This window comes from Pimephales promelas, chromosome 11 (assembly GCF_988280905.1).
Source record: "Pimephales promelas chromosome 11, fPimPro1.hap1.1, whole genome shotgun sequence".
NCBI lineage: Eukaryota > Metazoa > Chordata > Actinopteri > Cypriniformes > Leuciscidae > Pimephales > Pimephales promelas.
This window is the reverse complement of record NC_142779.1, coordinates 6,209,268-6,228,022: the sequence shown is the minus strand read 5'-3', so window position 1 is coordinate 6,228,022 and position 18,755 is coordinate 6,209,268. Positions and strand designations below refer to the sequence as shown.

Below are 18,755 nucleotides of genomic sequence, written 5' to 3'. Positions count from 1 at the left end.
GTTGAAAATATTAAAGCAGTTTATCTTTCTTTTACTGCAGTTGTCCTATTATTAGTCATTTGCATCATCACCTTATGTTTTGTTATCATGTACGGCTCTATATTTAAAGTAAGGAAATTAGTTTGGCTGTATTGCTCGGTTTCTTGCAAAATAATCTTAAAAATCAAAATGAAAAATAATTGAGATACGAAGATGGATTGTGAACAAACGTGGCATGTTATTTTTGCTTACCGAAAAGTTCTTAACGCTGATGAGTGTGTCTGACTTTGGTGCACAGCTGGAGGCGATCCCCGAGTCTCTGAAGAACATGCTGTTGGTGATGGACACAGCAGGGATCTTTCACAGCGCAGACTCTCGCACAGGCTACTCTGACCTGTGGGAAATAACCTGGGAAAGAATCGACTGTTTCCTGCCCAGGCTGAAGGAGGAGCTCTTCAAACAGGCTGTCATCCCAGGCAATGATCACTCAAATATCCACTTACCATTTAATTGAGTTCCACCACATAACACATTAACTGATACCTTTTGGTTTTTGTACAGAACCAGTGTGTAATGTTCCCGTGGAGGCCGTCCCACAGCCTGTTGCTGTTACTCCAGCCTCTCCCCCTGTGCCAGTCCCCTCACCAGTGCCAGTTGCCCCTGCAGAGCCAAATATTCCCAGCAGACCCTCGTCGCCTCGGGATGTGCAGACACCTAGTGCCAACGGTGATCGTAAGCGTTACTGGTTATATGCTGAAGTAGGGTTGGGTATCGTTTGAATTTGAACGATTCTGATTCCGATTCCTTGTTTCGATTCCGGTTCCTAACGATTCTCGATTCCGATTCTTTTAAGAGGCAGGGTCAAAAAAGTTTAGCTAACCTTGCTAACCAACGGCCTTTCTGAAGGAAATACTCCTTCTGTAAAAATACTCCTTTTGTCACAAATTTTGCATTTTGCCGAGATTTCATTATTTTTAGAAAAGTGAAGCCACACTTTGGACCGCCGACGTAAGCTACTCATGTTCAACTCTCGCGGCTATGCCAACACTTCCGGTAGACGCTTCTTCGTTGGTGTTGTTCAGCGGTTTCTTCTTCCGCTCGGCGGACTGTGAATATCGAAACTAGGAATCGAAATTTTAACTTTTGAACGATTCCGGGAAAAACTAAAAGTTAGTCTCGGTTCCAATCGATACTCGATTCTCGATACCCAACCCTATGCTGAAGTAGGGATTCACCGATATGAAAATTTTGGCCGATAACCGATAATTCTTTATATTTGATAACCGATATATCGGCCGATAAATTTAAATCCAAATGTGTATCTAATTTTGAAAGCCTGATTACAAAAACAAAAGTCTCACAATTAAATCCATGTCCCAAGCGCACGATTATAATGATGTTCTCATTATAGTGTTGTATAGCCGATATGACAGATTTGAGCTGCACATGTTGTACCGAACAGTATTTTAATTTTTTAAAAGAGATTTCAATAATATTTCAAGAAATTCAAAAACATAAACAGTGCTCAACAAGTGTCTCAGCTGAAGGGAATAATACATTATTTATCGGCTTTAATATATCGGCCACCAGGCCGATAACGATAACATTAAAAATGAACATATATCGGCCGATATCGATATGCTGGCCGATATATCGTGCATCCCTACTGAAGTAGAAAAGTTATTTTAAATTGTGGATAATTTTCAAAGCAAAACTTTTTTTTTAACTTCCTTTTTCTGTGTGCAGGAACCGATAGATCATCTCCAGTTCCTCCCTCAACTCCTCCGATGCCCACTCCGACAAAGATGAGTCCTTCAGTGTCCCCGCCCCCTCTCGGCCAATCTCCACTCATCCTGCAGCCCCTCGCCTCTCCGCTGCAGGTGGGCGTTCCCCCGATGTCCCTGCCAATCATTCTGAACCCGGCTCTCATAGAGGCTACCTCACCTGTGCCCCTGCTCCCCCGCCCCACCGCTGACTGACAGAGAAGCGCAGTGGAAGTGGCATCTGATTTCACTGTCCTCCTGCAGGCAAACTCTCTCCACATCTGTAGCCCACACTATTCAATTATGTAACAGCAGGAGCTGGAATAAGAGTGCACGAGAGGACATTGACATGCATGGTTGCCTCTCTTCGTTTCAAACATCGAAGCAACTCCCAAACTGCTCGGACTCGAATGTCCTTCAGTAAGAGATGTTACATAGACGATCATATTTATTCAAAAGAGGAGGACGGTTCATTATTGATGAGACTACATTTATTTCAGTCAGGGGTGTCTGGTAGGTTAGCTGCACCTTCCAGAGCAGGTTTTAATGTACTAGTGCTCAGATTTAATCTGTGATGACAGAATGGTGGAGGTACCGCACACTGGGTCCAGCTAATGATACCATAATAACTACACTGCTCAAGCTAATTGAACCTGTACAGTATGATGAAGAAAACTTAATTTATTTTGACAATTCATATTGTTTCTTATTGTGGCTTTTACACTTTTACACAGTCGCAGAGAAGTAGCCACTTATTGTTTGCCGGTTCCTTAGTGGGGAAATGAAAGGGTTAATTCACCCAAAAATGAAGATTCTGTCATCATTTACTCACCCTCGTGTCGTTCCAAACCCGTATGACTTTCTTTCTTCTGTAGAACACAAAATAAAGTTGACTTTCCATTGTATTTTTCAGAAGAAAGCGAGTTGTACAGATTTGATTTGACGTGAGGATGAGGAAATGATGACAATGTTCATTTTTGGAAGTCTACAAAAGTTATTTCGGTTGATAACAATAAAATAGACTTGTTTTGATGACGCCACATGAGTTCCCGTGCAACATTCCAGACACGTCACTAATGTTTTCAACTAAATGAACCAGGTGAACTCTGAAAGTCAGGTTTTCTTTTATTTCGATGGGTGTTTTTTATTCGCAAGTTGTCTTAAAGAGAGAGTTTTGTTGCTCAGGTTTTTGCTGTATCGCTGTGGCACCTTCTGCTCTTTAAAAGTTTCCCTTTCGAGAATTCCTCCTGGCCATGATCACGACGACGACATTGATCAGTTCTTTCAAATATCCGTTTCTGCTATTCTTTCTATCTACCATATCCCTTTATTGTGGTGATCTCGACTCTGGAAGTTCAGCAACCACTTTTAGTTTTGTATGAATTAATGAATGCTTCATAAAAAGTTGATGCCAGAAGAGGGCTGTTAAATTCACTAATATAAAAATATAAGACCCGCACCTCCGCTTGCGTCAGCCAAGACAGCTCAAGTCTCAATCTAGAGATCAGTGTATGACCTGAGACTCGTGGTTTGTCCTCTCAGCATGTATGTTTGGATCAGTACAGAAACTCTAGGTGCTTTAAGGAATTGTACTGTAATTTAATGTAGATCAATGAAACCAACACAAACCTAAGAGGTGGCTGTGGACGTTTTCTTTTGTATGTGCACTTGTTGTGCTGCATTCTTAGATACATCAGGAACTAATTCTGTAGTCAACAGGTAACAATGAAAATAATCTGTATATATGAATAAAAGTTAATGTACTTTTTACAATGTAATAAATATATGGTAAATATCATAATCATGTGTTACTGTGTTCCTCTTACATGTCAATTTTATTTAATTGCTTTCTTTTAATTCAAGTCTTTTAAAGGAGTAGTTCACTTTTTTTTTAAAAACTTTTGCTGATAATTTACTCACCCCCATGTCATCCAAGATGTCCATGTCTTTCTTTCTTCAGTTGAAAAGAAATTAAGGTTTTTGATGAAAACATTCCAGGATTTTCTCCATATAATGGACTTCAATGGGATCCAAACGGTTCAAAGTCCAAATGAGAGTTTCAGTGCAGCTTTAAAGAGCTTTAAACGACACCAGACGATGAATAAGGGTCCTATCAAGCAAAACAACCCCTCATTTAAAAAAATAAAATAAAATTAAGTTTTATAAGCACAAATGCTCGCCTTGCTCTGTTCTGTGATGAGCGTTCGTGACTCTCCTGTTCAAACTCGTTCATCAAAATGAACAAATCTTTTTTAGATAAGACTGCACTGAAACTCTCATTTGGACCTTGAACCGTTTGGTTCCCATTGAAGTCCATTATATGGACAAAATCCTGGAATGTTTTCATCAAAAACCTTAATTTATTTTTGAATGAAGAAAGAAAGACATGGACATCTCGGATGACATGGGGATGAGTAAATTATCAGCAAAAGTGTTTTGTTTTAAAGTGAACTAATCCTTTAACAAGCTGAGACCCAGTCATTTACTTAAAGTGACACTTTCAGAAAGGTGGCCTTTTTTGTTTGTTTGTTTGTAATCGGTGCTACTGTACCTGAGAGAAAGCAGAGAAGAAAAAGGCATTTGTCTTACCTTTTGCAAAATAGGTAACTTCAACCCATAATGCACTGGGCATGTTGCGTCAAAGGCCACTTCCACCAATCTGCAATGTGATACACTTACACTTACCACAGTAAAATAGAAGTTGTTTGCCAGAGTCAAATGGACTACTTCCAAACTGCTTCCGCTTTCTACTTATTACAACTCTGGAGTTTCTGGGAACAGCGTTCAGCGCACCTACACACATGAGAATGCAGATTATTATGTTTTATGGCTGTCAGTTGATTAAAACAATGTTTTCTGCGTTAACATGAATTATCTTGAACCTGGTTAAATGTTCCTATAAATATATTTTCTTTCCAGCTGTGCATTCTGAATAATAAATCAATATATTTCCCCATAACCTGCAGCAGTCCAGTGTTCGTCTTCTTATTGTCTGTGTTTTCTCTTACTGGTCATATTCATGTTTCATACTTGTTGAGTTTACATTTATAAATGAATTTGATCAGAATGGCTTCAGTGTTCTGGTGCTCTTGGTCCAGTATTTAATATAAAATATTTAATTACTCCTAAACCTTAATATTTAGCAATCAACAAAGTAATAGCAAAGCTAAAATTAAGATTAGTAATGAGGAAAGAGAGTATATGATGAATATACATTTTTGGGTGTTATAATAGGCCTACAGTAGATAATAGGCCTACAGTAGATCATAAATTATGCTGGAAATCACATATTAATGCATAAATCCATTGCAATATTAAATAAAACGAAAATCATTATATATATATATATATATATATATATATATAGTATTGCATTGTATTGAATTTACTTCAAAAGTGTTCACAGGCTGTTTGAAATTAGAAAAAGTCATAATAAACTAAGAGGAATGTATTTTAAGAAAGCAAGAGTCTGTTAAAGGGGTAAACACTTATCTGTTAAAGGCATATGGAATAATTGTGACAAGGAATTAAAATTGTGTGTAAAAAAAGTGATAATTATATCACTTGATTTGATTACTGTAATTTGTACGTTATGTTAACTATTGAAATAATTTCTGAGATGTGTACCTTTGTTATCATGTCTGAAAATCTTGGAAATGTTCTTAAATGTAGACTTTTGAGAAATTTTCTCATTGTACCTCTCTCTTGTTTTAATTGTCTCTTTACAATCTATTTCACTTTGTCTCTTCATGATTTGCATAATATAAACAGAAATAAATATTTGTTTGTAAAACGACATTCTCTGATAAAATTTTGTAAACACATGGGTAAACACCTATGGTAAACAGAGCAGACAGTTTTGCCCTCAAAGATGGCGTATCCGGGGAGGTCACGTGACATTAATTTGCCTGTGGGAACTATGCGTAACGTTACCGCGTTTCTAGTTAGCAATTCTTTTTAGCAAACTTTTAGTAATACAATAGTGTCAACTTGTATTGTTCCAAACCCAAGTGCAAAAATCAAAGAGTAAACGTTTATTTGCTTTCGACCCCAGAGAACGACCACGAATGACAACAAACAAGCACTTTGTTTGTTTTAGGCCAAGAGGAAGTCCATTCCACCGAAAGCTAACGGCGTCGCGACGGTCGCGTACAGGTAAGAAAGCTGTTGCTTGCTATAATGTTAAAATTTCCATAATGATAGACATAAAACGATCGAGTTTTTTTCATTGATAAATCTACCCTTACAAAAACTGTTCTGTTAATAACCCTTTGCCGATCCCCACTGGCCGTGTGGGATAAAAAAATGCTCTATCTCTCTCTCTCTCATTTATTGAACATAAAGACAAGATATTTTGTTTTATCAATGAAGTCTACATTTGGCTTTATGCACAGCTGCACAATAATCAGACACACTTGAATTAATCAAGTTTGGCCAATAATGGCAGACAGGAAACAAGGAGCTGGCTTAAGTTAAGGAAGTAGTGCAGCTGTGCATAAAGTATTTTATTGTGAGCCAACTATTCATTTAACCTTACGTTTCAGGGTCCATGAAATAAAAAAATGAGATATTTGGCGGAATATTTCCCCTTCAATATGAGTGGATGTTGATTTTATATGTTCAAACTCCTACAAAAGAAAAAAAAAATGTAAAAGTAACATTAGTCTATGTCACATGATATGGTTGCGAGAACTAGCCTAATTGTGTTTGGCATTGACTATCACACCTGGTGCATCTGATTTTAAGAGAAACATTAGAGAAAATTAGATTTGAGAGTTCCAGTAGGGAAGTTTTTTTCAGCAATTTACAATTTGCTTCATTCTATTCCTACGATTTTGATTGTATAAATCACCATCCAGATTAGTTCTGTGCAAAACTGCTGCTTTATCCTTGTGTTTCATTGAAAGAAATGATGGGTTTGGATTTGTGATCAGTGTTGGGGAAAGTTACTTCTGAAAGTAACGTGTTACGATATTGCATTACTCCCTCAAAAATTAACTTATGGTGTAACTTAGTTACCTATGGAAATTAATGTTGCATTACTTTTGAGTTACTTTTCCTTACCTTGGCTGGGCTTGCTTTTTTATAGGCCCTTTCACACCAAACGTGCAATGAATAAGCATCAGGTTGAATTGAAGTGAGATTAAATACATAAAGTATATTTGTGTTATTTGACGTATTTAATTATTGCAGGTTTGCATCATATTCTAAGTTTGTATTTCGCTTCGTTTGTTTTCTGTTTTTGTGAGATGATTAATGCTCACATTTAGTCAAGAACTTCAGTAACAATCATGTTCACAGCTCACACACACAATGCTTCCACACTTACGATTTCTCTCAACATGGGGACAGGAGAGCGGTCAGTCAATACATGGGGAAACAAGGTAACAGGATTATTTTTGGGAAAAGTAACTCAGATATTTTGTTGTAAATTTAAAAGTAATGCGTACCTTTAATGGTTACCTCGGAAAAAAGTAATGTTACTACCCCCAACACTGGTTGTGACTGAGTGAATGTTTTGAGCAAACTATTGCATTTAGTTGTGTATACTATAAATGGAAGCTCATCCTGTGGTGTAAAACATTTTTTTTATTTCAAAGCTGAACAAGAAACACTTTTTTTTGATAAACCAAAACTGTCAGAAACCACACTTGATATCTAGCCAAAAACAACGCTCAAAAGTTCAACTCTGAACATGGAATGTAAAAACAAGTTCAGTCTAAGGATAAAAATGGCAAACAATGAAGATTAAGTTGATCTAGTCTAAATGAATCTTTTCTTTAAAAGGAGAACAGTGAAACATAAAAGTGTACAGTACATCACTCACAAATATCCTTGTTTAAACACCTTCAAATGATCTGCTGTCAAAACATATACCTACAACATCTTTCACCAAGCTGCACTACACTTCACTTAGAATGCTCTTACTAGCCTGGATGCACTCTCTGCTAAAGCTCATGTTCAACTCATTTTACCTTCCCTCGATGACGAGGCCGACAAAACCAGTCAAAACAAAGCTAAAACAGAGCTGTATCGAGGCTGTTACACTTTCAAAGAAATCAAACCCACGACTGAACATCACTTGGTGTCCATCTTGGCCATCTCCTGCAGGTATATCCCAATGCTCTCGCTGTCAAACAGAACAAAGTAAATGTTCTTCAGAGAGGATGTGGTTGCTGAGACAAAATGGTTTGAAATGGCCTTCAGTATTAGCTGGGCTGCTGTCTGCTTTGGGAAACCATTTCTGCAGGAACAAAAATTTAAAAAGTGAGATGATTTAAATTTTCTGGGAACTATTTCTGGTCATAACTGCACCGAAACAACCACACAACGAATGAGCTTGAAATCTAGTTAACTACCGATCTGTAATGCCTGGTTCAGATTACACGATTTTTTTGTCTGTTACGATAGTCACTGTGTCAGATTTACGCGATTTTTGACTCCTAAATCACATGTTTTGTCTGCACGTTGCTGTTATCGCATGCTGTCTTTAACGGCGCACGTGATGTCATCGAGAAGGCGAAACTAGTAGCGAGTGACTTCCGGAAACTAGGGCTGTGCCATATCATACCGTCCACGATAATACCGGTATGAAATTTTACATGATAAAAAATTGTCATATCGCGATATTGATGATATGATGACGTATGGCGTATTTACGTTACTTAGCGCGCGCACAACAACACAGCAGCATGTCAGCCTCCGGATCAGATCAAGATTTAGTTCCTAAAAAGGGCGCTACTTCAATAGTATGGAAGTTGTTTGAGTACAAGAGGTCAGATCTCAAACAACACAATTTATTTTTTTGTCAAATATGCATGAAAACTCGTTTCACCACTTCCCTACTAGCGTACATTTTGCATTCGCCTAATCTTCCTTCAGAGTTTCCGCAGTTCGGGTACAACAGTCAACACGATTAAACTCTTTCTAAGATGATTCAATGTTACTATTATTATATTTGATCTGTAAATAAAAGGTCTATGGTTTCGCATAAAACAACTTTATCTTGCTGGACTTTATTGCTGTAACTAAATCATCATGTTACTTTCTACCGGCCGGGTGTCTTGTCACTAGAGTCAGAGCACTATTGTGCATCACGCGCACAGTAACTGAAATGTAAAACTGTTAAAAGAAAGGACTCAATAAACGATTGCATAGCTAGATACTGTATATTATACACGATGCTACGCATCAGTATTTATTTCCCAATTCCTTTGTGCTTTGAACTGTTCAGTGCGGAGTACTCGACGCGCTGCGCGTGCGCGCTGTGACTCCGTGTTGCTTCAAGCGCATCATTCAGCGCTCGGGATGCGCATAAGCGCTGTGCGATGTATTGGAGCCTTTCATATCATAACACTTTTGCGCAATGAAAGATTATTAATAGCCTTTGTTCTGTCCTATCGATCATATGTTGCTGCCTCATTAAACAGCTGTGCTATACATTTTAAACATGTCTCAATTTTATAGTAGAATGACTAGGATATAATAATTAATCCTTTTGATTTTTGTTACCTTGTTTTTTCAACACAAAGAGCAATGTGTAAAGTTTTACCAGATTTAGTGTTACAATTGTCTCTTATTTATTCCCCACTAAATGTTTTTTCCCTAAATATTCAGATTTTATGCAATTATTGTATAAATTAGGTATTGTATACCTCATTTGATGCTAGTCCAAAAAAGATGCAAGGCAACTGTTACATTTTGAAGGTTTGTTTGGATTGCCGCTGTTTGTTTAAATTTTTTGTACTTCAAAGTTTAGGTAAATTTTATTAGGTGACAATATTGTTCAGGCTTCTGAAGTTATTGTTAATATTGTTAATGTATTACTTGTTAAAATAAAATGATAAGGAGTTATGTTATACTTTTTTTTTGCACTAATGCTGCTGCCAGCCAGCTGCAATCACCAATAAAACATTGTTTCATATATATTTTTTCTATATCGTGATAAATATCATTATCGCAAATATTCTTGAAATATCGTGATATAATTTTTAGGCTATATCGCCCACCCCTACCGGAAACTAAAGTAAACAAACAATGGATGAAGCGGTGAGTGTTCTATTGACTGTCCTGTGTTCAGAAAAAAGTAAAAAAAAGAAAGAAAACCCGACAATGGACACGTTCCTGGATTGCTCGAAGTGGACAGTATGGGCTGTCAATCCTCCAAAGACAACTTGAGGTAAAATATTTTCTTACATATTTTACTTTTAGTTTTAGTGTTAGCACCATCGTCTCTCTTTCGTTTCGCCATTTTTAAAAGTTGTGTACGGAAAAGCTTCTGTGCTCCTATTGGTCAATCTCATACATGTAACGGAACCGTCGTGGACGACCGTTAAAAAAATTAAACATGCTAGTCTTTTTGTCGTGATGTCGTGAAGCATCGCAGGTTGCCGCCCACTATGACGCACTATACGAGATGATGCGATCGAACCTTGCGTCTCGACGCCCGTTGTCGTTTACGAATCCCCACGACACCCTACGTCAAACGGATCGGGCCAAAATCGGGCTAAAATCGTTTAATCTGAACCAGGCATAAGCCTATGCGTACTCGAAGTCGAAACTATCTTCAATGGCTTGTAGACGCGTTTGATTTTGAAGAGTGAAATTTAGGTTATTTTAAACCCCATTTAAGACTGATGCTCACCGTCCAGCGGGTAGTGAAGGGAAGGCCACCGATTTGAGCTTTTTCTCCTCGGCAGCAGACAAACAGTTCTTGACTGTTTTCTCGAGCTGATCTTCGCACTTCTCTGAACCCCACTGAGGGACGTGACAATGGATGATGAAACGTGCTGCCATCCCATTGGCTTGACTCACAGCCACTGCAAAGCAGAGGGAATAAGAAATACTCTCCAGTCAAAACACCCAGAAACGTGTTTTTTACTTTAATAACCTACAGTGGATTTCTTCTCTCGTTCTTGTTTTACTTTTAAACATCATCTTTGTATAAAACTTACTGACAGACAATCCAATGTTGCGCATTGACTCGTTAAGTTTTACTTTACAGAAGCACTAACAAGCCTATCTAGCCAGTTAAATATTTTAGTACTACAGAATTGCTCATTCAGTACTGTCTTTTATAGATTGTGCTCATTTCCCTGACTTTTAAAAGCCTGTAAATGATCACTGTATCTGATATTTCCAGGTTTTCCATGACAGCTGTACTTTTTTTCTGTGTTAAAATATTTAACAAGGTCATTTCCTGCGCCTTTGAACATTTCTAGAACACACACTAATTTGAGTCTGCTTTCTGTCTGCTTGTGTCAAGCTGTGTGTGCGTGTGTGTGTGTTTAACCTGATGCAACCTCCAAAGGGCCCTGGCTTTTTCTCAGCTCCTTGACGGTCTCTAAGAAATCTTTTCCTCCTGCTTTCTCCAGAGCGTTACCTGTATCAAAGGAAAACTTAATAGCTTTTGACACATTTGGATATTGCATTAAAAAATGCTGAACGGAAACACCAAGATTCTCAAAAAAACAAACAAAAAAAAAAAAACGTATGAGCTCAATTGAGGCGGTTCATATTTGTATCCACTAAAAACATGTGCATAATCAACAATGGAAACACATTAAAGGGTTAGTTCACCCAAAAATGAAAATTAAGTAATTAATTACTCGCCCCCATGCTGTACCAACCCCGTAAGACCTTCGTTTGTCTTCGGAACACAAATGAAGATATTTTTGATTAAATTTGAGAGCTGTATAACTACCACATTGGCTCCTAATGGACTGGCTCTTGACGGCCCAGAAAGTCAATGAAGAAAATGTTTAAATATCCCAAGTGACTACCGTGGCTCAACTATATGTTTATCAAGCGACGCGAATACTTTTTGTGCGAAAAAACAAACAAAAATAACGAGTTTATTCGACTATTCCTTTTCTTCCTTGTAGGCCAGAAACGAGACTTCCTTAGATTTCCACGACGCATGCGCGAGAACTGAACTGAAGTAGTGCAGAGCAGTGTAAGGAGATCGCAATTCTCGCGCATGCGTCGTGGAAATCTAAGGAAATCTCGTTTCTGGCCTACAAGGAAGAAAAGGAATAGTCGAATAAACTCGTTATTTTTGTTTGTTTTTTCGCACAAAAAGTTTTCTTGTCGCTTGATAAACATATAGTTGAGCCACGGTAGTCACTTGGGATATTTAAACATTTTCTTAATTGAAGTTTTGGGCCGTCAAGAGGCAGTCCCTTAGGAGCCAATGTGGTAGTTATACAGCTCTCAAATTTAATCAAAAATATCTTCATTTGTGTTCCGAAGACGAACGAAGGTCTTACGGGGTTGGTACAGCATGGGGGTGAGTAATTAATGACTTAATTTTCATTTTTGGGTGAACTAACCCTTTAACTGAATAAATCCCTCGATGCGCAACTAAAAATTCACGTGACCGCCTCAACAGAGGATGTGATTGGATAACTGGACTAACCAGCGGACCAATCGGGTCGCACAGCATTTGATCATTCTGAAATGCCTGAGCCAATGTCTGTCATCAGAATAATTTTGGTTTAATTCCCTCCAAGAAGCATCTCACATGATTGCATTACCAAACATCAGGCATCAAAACGCAAGATCACATTACGGTGTTCACTGAATTTCGTGAGACGCAAGTAATTTATGATGGAGGATAGAAGAGCCACAGCGGCTTCCCCGATTGCAGAAACTTCCATTTTTTATTACAGATATTTTTTGCCAATTTCCCAGGAAGTGACAATTTTGTTCTCTTGAACACATGGGATTGGAAATGGTTAATTTTGCAACTTTGAATAGAAACATAGCTATGTTGTAGTGTACTGACCGATTCCCTCTTTCAGATCAATCTCTGCGTTTGTGGGATTGATGATTCCCTCCACTTTGATCGTTCCGATTTTGCTGATTTCACTCTCTGTAAGGGACAGCTGATAAAGAAACCAGAGTTAACTCCTTATTATGGCATAAGGCTTCGATCACCAGGGTATTAGCTTTGCTAACATCAATTTCTACATAAATCTATTCACAATGCATGATTTTTACTGCCAATATAAAATTAATCAAAAATATTGTGGTGATTTTAAGGTGCCTTTTCTATGGCCGTTAAGATTGGTGGTGGTGGAGTTTGTTCTATTTAAGTGGTTTTAATTACTTTTTGTAAATATTTACTATCTTTAGATAGCATGATATCACATTTAATAGCTTTATATTGGCCATGAAACATCTAAAATTAGCTAGTTGTATTCTTCAATGTACCCTGCATTCCAAGGTATAGAAAAGTTTAATGTGCGTTAAAACAAATTATAATGACTTTCTTGATAATGTGTGATAAGCACAGCTATTTTCACCTTTTGTCCAAGGAACAAGCTTTTCGCAGAGAGAATAGTAAATCCCTCTCCCGGTCCGTCTTCCACCGTTGTGTTGGCATCTGCTTCTTTGTCATTCTCTGTGCTTTTCTGCGAAAAGAAACATTTGTTGTATTCTCACCGACAAACATAGTACCATAGCAGCCTATCGGTGTGTCTTGCACTTACTTTGGGTTTGCGGCCTGGTTTTCCTTTGCTCTTTTTGCTAGGCTTCTTGATGGGTTTCCTGTTCGCCCTCTTCTCCGGAACGGTCACCTGAGTCTCCACCTTTACCTTGCCTCCTCTCTTCTTGGAGAGCAGCTCAGGATGGATGCGAGGCAGAACTCCACCATTTGATATAGTCACCCCTCTGAGCAACTATTCAATAATACATCAAATCAAAACAATACCATTTCTATTATTTATTTTTTTTTTTAAAGATTATTAGAAGTCAAAATTCTGCTTCGCTGTATAGGTTAATTAGCCTATCTAGTATAGAAGTGGGCTACTCAAACAAAGATGGCAAATTCATTGCTCTAAAAAAAGTGTACTGAGAGTTGTTTTTGGACAAGACTGTGCTAAATATTAACTCTAACCGCCTACAGTCTATTTTAACATGTTATTCATTACCTGGTTGAGTTCTTCGTCATTGGCCACTGCCAGCTTGATGTGTCGTGGAGTGATTCTCCCCTTCTTGTTGTCTCTTGCTGCATTTCCAGCCAACTCCAAAATCTCAGCTACAAAAAACATCAGAGCAATAAGAACCATTATTAATAATTGAGCACCAATAATAGAGCAGCAAATCATCATTTTAGATTGATTTCTGAAAGTAGTGATGCTGAAAACTCAGCTTTATCATCACAGGAGTAACATTTTAAAATACATAACAATTTTCAAATGATGATACTAATACTATTTCACAATATTACCATTTTTTACTGTATTTTTGATCAAATAAATACAGCCTCGGTGAACATAAGAGATTTCTTTATACATTAAAAATAAAGAAGTCCCTTATGGATCTGAATATAGACTTTTTAAAAACATATTTCAATCTTTTGACAGCCAGTGTAATTAAATGATTCGTAATGAAAATAGAATATTTGGTGAAAATAAAAAAGAATTCCCACCTGCTAAGTACTCAATGACCGCTGCCATGTAGACGGGGGCGCCCATGCCAATGCGATACTTATGGGTTCCTGTGCGCAAGTAACGCATCATCCTCCCGACAGGAAAAATGACTCCTGCTCGGGCAGAACGAGACAGCTTGGTGATCTTTTTCTTTCCTCCTCTGGCTGACATCCTGCCGTTGCTGTGGTGAAAAAGAAAAACATTTCTTCCATAATTATCTTTTGATCAAGTGAACAATCCATTCAGCAACATGTAATCAAAACATCAATCATGTGAGTGACAGAGCAGACCCACCTCCTCTTGACTCACAGTGCCACTGGATGGAGTACCTACAGATAAATCAAGACAAAATGATTCATTCATTAACATCCCGAATGTGACTGAACCCAACAGTCTCCGTCTGCTTCGACAGATAATGATCAGACACACTCTTATCCATGTTAATGACTAAACTAGAACGAGAATAAAGCGAATACAAACACACGTTCAAAAGTTGCAGCTTGGGTTTCTTTCATCTGCTGAACACAAAAGATGTTTTGAAGAATGTGGGTAACTAAACAGTTGCTGGTCCTCATTGATGAAAAAAAAACACCAGGGACCAGAAAGTGTTTGGTTACCCCATATATCTTCTTTTAACAGAATAAAGAAACTCAAGACAGGTTTACAACAATTTGAGACTGAGTTAATGATGATAGAATTGTAATTTTGGGGTGAACAATTCCTTTAATGCGACGGTTGCAGGAGACTTTTCCCTGATAAGCATACAATCAAAAAAAGGTTGGTTAACTCCGATCTGCAAATTTGAATGACGAGAAGGTGTGTGAGGGAAAAAAAAAACCATGTAAACGTCTTGGCTGAGTTAAAGAGAACACAAACTTGAAAGCTGCAGGTGTGCACTGATTCAGAAAAGAAGAAAATGGTATATTTCCACATTTATATTATATGTTGTATTATGTATTAAAACCCGAAGCCTTAGGTTGACATAATATCCTGTTCATTGCGATAGCCGAAGAACATTCTCAAAGTCTCCGTTTAGTTGGAAATTAAGGATGGACTTAATTAAGGGTAATTGGTACTATTTTGCGAATAAAAACAGGTATGAATATTTAAGGCAAAAGTATACAGTTTTGAGCGCATGCCTACAGCTGAACACACTGCCTTTCAGAGTGTGTGTAATCTGATTGCGTACACAAACACAGGTTATCATCGAATGCACAGTGGAAAGTTTCATTCTTGTTCAGTGTCTGCACTATTTCTCTCCATAAGCTATGAGCAGTAAAACTGTCCTTGTACTCGTTTAAACACACATGTCTAATTGTTTATAGATGTTGCATCTATAATAGTTCGCTCTCAGAAACAACGGCCCACCCTGTGAACAAATGAATTAGAGCATAAATATTCAAGGTTTATTTCTATGCACAGTTAGATCACGCGTATTATGTTGATAATCACGCACACTGTACATAGACCCGAATGTACTTTTTGGGCTTTAGAAAATGTATTTTCATAGTGCTGCATAGCATAGTGCTGATGATGAAATTTACATCTGTATGCGTACCCAATTATGCATGTAACATTATTAAGTATACTTTGTGCAACACTTCATTATTATTATTGTGTAGGGATGGGCAACGATTAATCACATCCAAAATAAAAGTTTGTGTTTACATAATATATGTGTGTGTAGTGTGTATAATTAATTTGTATATATAAATACACACACATGAATGTATATATTTAAGAAATATTTGCATGTACATACTTTATATATATTTATACATAATTAATATTATATATAAATATAAATATTTGATATATTAATAACACATTTTTCTTAAATATATACATGCATGTGTGGGTATTTATATACAAATTAATTATAGACCATTTCACAAGACGCAAACAACACTGGTCCAGAAGCACTTCCTGTTTCAATTTTTTAACACTACATAAAAGCTGGGATAAAATACAACCAACAGAACATTTAAACTGAATCAAAAAGTTAAACAAACATCTTTAAGATGTTTTCTTTACATGTGAAATAAAGAAAACAGTTACAAACTAAAACTGGAAGTGTTTCTGGACCAGTGTTGTTTACATCTTGTGAAATGGTCTATACACACCACACACACAAATATTATGTAAACACAAACTTTTATTTTGGATGTGATGAATCGCGATTAATCGTTGCCCATCCCTGTAAGCATAAAATCTTGAAAGGCTAAAGGGATATGCTTATAGTTAAAACGGCAAAGAACAGGTAAGAAATACAAATACTTATTACACGCATTGCTTAAATTAAATAAAGACATGTTACATTAGTTAATTATTAGGGATCAGCAATATATCGAAATATCACAAATTTACATTCGACATGCATATCACAGAGACTTGCAATAACTGGGGTTATAAACAAAAAGACAAAGAAAATCACTCGCTGCTCTTGCCCTGAAAAACTTCTGTAGCTTTAATAAGTATATCAGTGTATATACAGTGTTTTATGTTTACATTTGATTATTCAGTTTCTGTTGTTATACCCAATGCAGGCCAGCCTGAAACTGGTTAAAATGACACTTACTACTTATGCTACAGTAAAACACTGCTGTTCACTTCCAGAAGTTGTAGGGATGCTTTCTTCTGACAAAAAAAAAGGTATGTAGGTTAGATAATTTTAAATATAATTTAAGTTCATTTTATACACTTAAAAAGCCTTATTATAACGTTATAGGACAGAAATATTGCATTAGTTAATGTTAGGCTATCGCAAATCACATTTTTTTTTTCAATATTGTACAGCCCTGTTAATTATTAGCTGACTACTACTCCATATAAACTGTAACTTTGATTCCTGATTAATAATATTAAAATTTGTACCATTGCTGTTTGTCTTGCTGCTAGGCAGATTTTCAAGACTAATCAATATTTCATGTTATATTTATTTAGTAAGTATCTGTGAAATGAGCAGAATAATGATTATTTAATCCATCTATCATAAAGCATTATTGTTTTTTTTTTTTTTTTTTGTTTTTTTTGCAAAAATGTGACCCGAGGTCTGTGAATGGCTGTGAACTACCGCGTCGACAGACAAGGGCTCTTCTCTCGGCACAGCCTGCAGCGACCCCGCACTGCCATCCCAAATTAAAGGCGCAGCGCATGTTTTAAGATAAACAGCGAACATTTATAAACATTGAGCGCGATTCCTCCCCGCTATGAAGAGTTTTGCCAGAAATATATGTAATGTAAGACCCGCCTCCTGCCAGCAACAGCACGTTAACACCATTATATTCATTCAGCATGCGGTAACGTTACGTGATCGAGAGGCCGTCGCCGAATCCTCGATTCAAAGCGTACGAGGCCTCGCCTAAGCTTCACGGTTTTTCTATCAAATGCACATGCAAATCCGGACAGGTTTGTTTTCAAAACACATTAGGTCGTGCACAAATACATATTCTTGCGCTTAGCCCTGCTCCTCCCACATCAACTCACCCCCATTTTGTTTTTTACCTCGTTGCATTTATGTAAGTTAGATTAAACATCCGATCTACATCGCAAGCGAGTGATGCGTTTCGACGCGGCGCGACTGTAGCGTTGTTTTTATCATCGCATCTGCAAGCGAGCTGCGTTCAGCTTCGTTTTTATATGTTGTATCGTCGCGCGCGTCGTGTACAGTGAGTGAGCTCGAGCTGCATTCGCATGCATCGCATCGCGCGCTTATCAACACAATATATCGTGCTAATATTTACCTGTTTGTTCTCTACAAATGCGTCATGTACGAAAAATATCTGTCCTCTGACAGGCGCAAATAAGGAGTTCCTGGTATTCCTATTCCCTGTCCTTGTGTGCTGAGCCTCTGCTGTTCCTTAAAAAAAAAAATTGAGAGAGAGAGAGAGAGAGACAGCGAAAAACTATAGCAGCCAGTACCTCTGTACTGTCGATGGAGGCAGGCTTTAGGCTTCTGCTGCTGCTTCTCATTTAAAAAAAAACATTACATTCAAGATGTATCAAATACAGTAACGCATCCAATGCAAACCATGCAAAATGCATATAGGCAAATAAGGAACATTATGTGGATATAATGCATCAGCAAGCCTTCATTTCTCCTCTAAGAGGTATTTGAGAGCAGCATGCAAAAATAATTCGTCACAGACAGCTGCAGGTGTCGGGGAGATTGATGCTTACTGTAGAAAAATCCCTCTTCGCCTGGTCTCTACTCGAGTGAGTGGTGATCTTCATTCGTTTTCACATGAATAGACTCTCTCCTGACGCTGGTGAACTCGATCTGATATGCACTTTTAAAAACGAACCTTACGCAGACACGAATAATGGCCTGTTTCAATTGCGCTTAGTGTCTGTGAAATCTGTGCTAGACTAAACTGGTTCCACAGAGGGCAGTATTAGATCAGGGTTCAAAAATATACTTGTTTGTTTGTTGTGGTCCGGTAGGGGGCGGAATTGTATAATATTTTCTCAAACAAGGACCGGCATTGCTCAGGAATGAACAATATTTGAATATTTATTTTAAGTATATGCATTGTTTAAAATATGTGATAATTAGCCTATAAAAAAATTAAAACATTTT

The 18,755-nt window shown here is 37.5% G+C and overlaps 2 protein-coding genes across 12 annotated transcripts in view; one reads left to right on the top strand and one right to left on the bottom strand.

Moving 5' to 3' along the window:
- Positions 1-3,629, top strand: part of gbf1 (golgi brefeldin A resistant guanine nucleotide exchange factor 1) — a 90,475-nt gene extending 86,846 nt beyond the window's left edge. For 5 of the 7 annotated variants that reach the window (XM_039671829.2, XM_089116822.1, XM_039671824.2 and 2 more), the window contains 3 exons: positions 278-455; positions 541-711; positions 1,726-3,629. In XM_039671829.2, the coding sequence (XP_039527763.2) occupies positions 278-455; positions 541-711; positions 1,726-1,958 (582 nt within the window). In that variant the 3' untranslated portion in view covers positions 1,959-3,629. The remainder of the gene's footprint in view (positions 1-277; positions 456-540; positions 712-1,725) is intronic. The other 2 variants (XM_089116820.1, XM_089116823.1) reach the window with 1 other exon arrangement.
- A 3,682-nt stretch (positions 3,630-7,311) lies between these two features.
- On the bottom strand, positions 7,312-18,520 carry macroh2a2 (macroH2A.2 histone). 5 transcript variants are annotated; one of them, XM_039671642.2, is made up of 12 exons: positions 18,356-18,520; positions 17,920-18,035; positions 16,755-16,813; positions 14,471-14,505; positions 14,176-14,357; positions 13,676-13,782; positions 13,235-13,423; positions 13,049-13,156; positions 12,529-12,628; positions 11,035-11,124; positions 10,387-10,561; positions 7,312-7,986 (listed from the first exon to the last, which is right to left on the bottom strand). In XM_039671642.2, exons 5-12 carry the CDS (start codon positions 14,345-14,347, stop codon positions 7,821-7,823), a joined length of 1,107 nt encoding a protein of 368 aa, XP_039527576.1. In that variant the 5' UTR covers positions 14,348-14,357; positions 14,471-14,505; positions 16,755-16,813; positions 17,920-18,035; positions 18,356-18,520; the 3' UTR covers positions 7,312-7,820. The 5 variants fall into 5 exon arrangements, with proteins under 5 accessions (XP_039527576.1, XP_088972944.1, XP_088972943.1 ...); XM_089116818.1 differs by having other exon boundaries at positions 16,755-16,810; XM_089116817.1 differs by lacking the exon at positions 16,755-16,813.
- Positions 18,521-18,755: the final 235 nt, after the last annotated feature.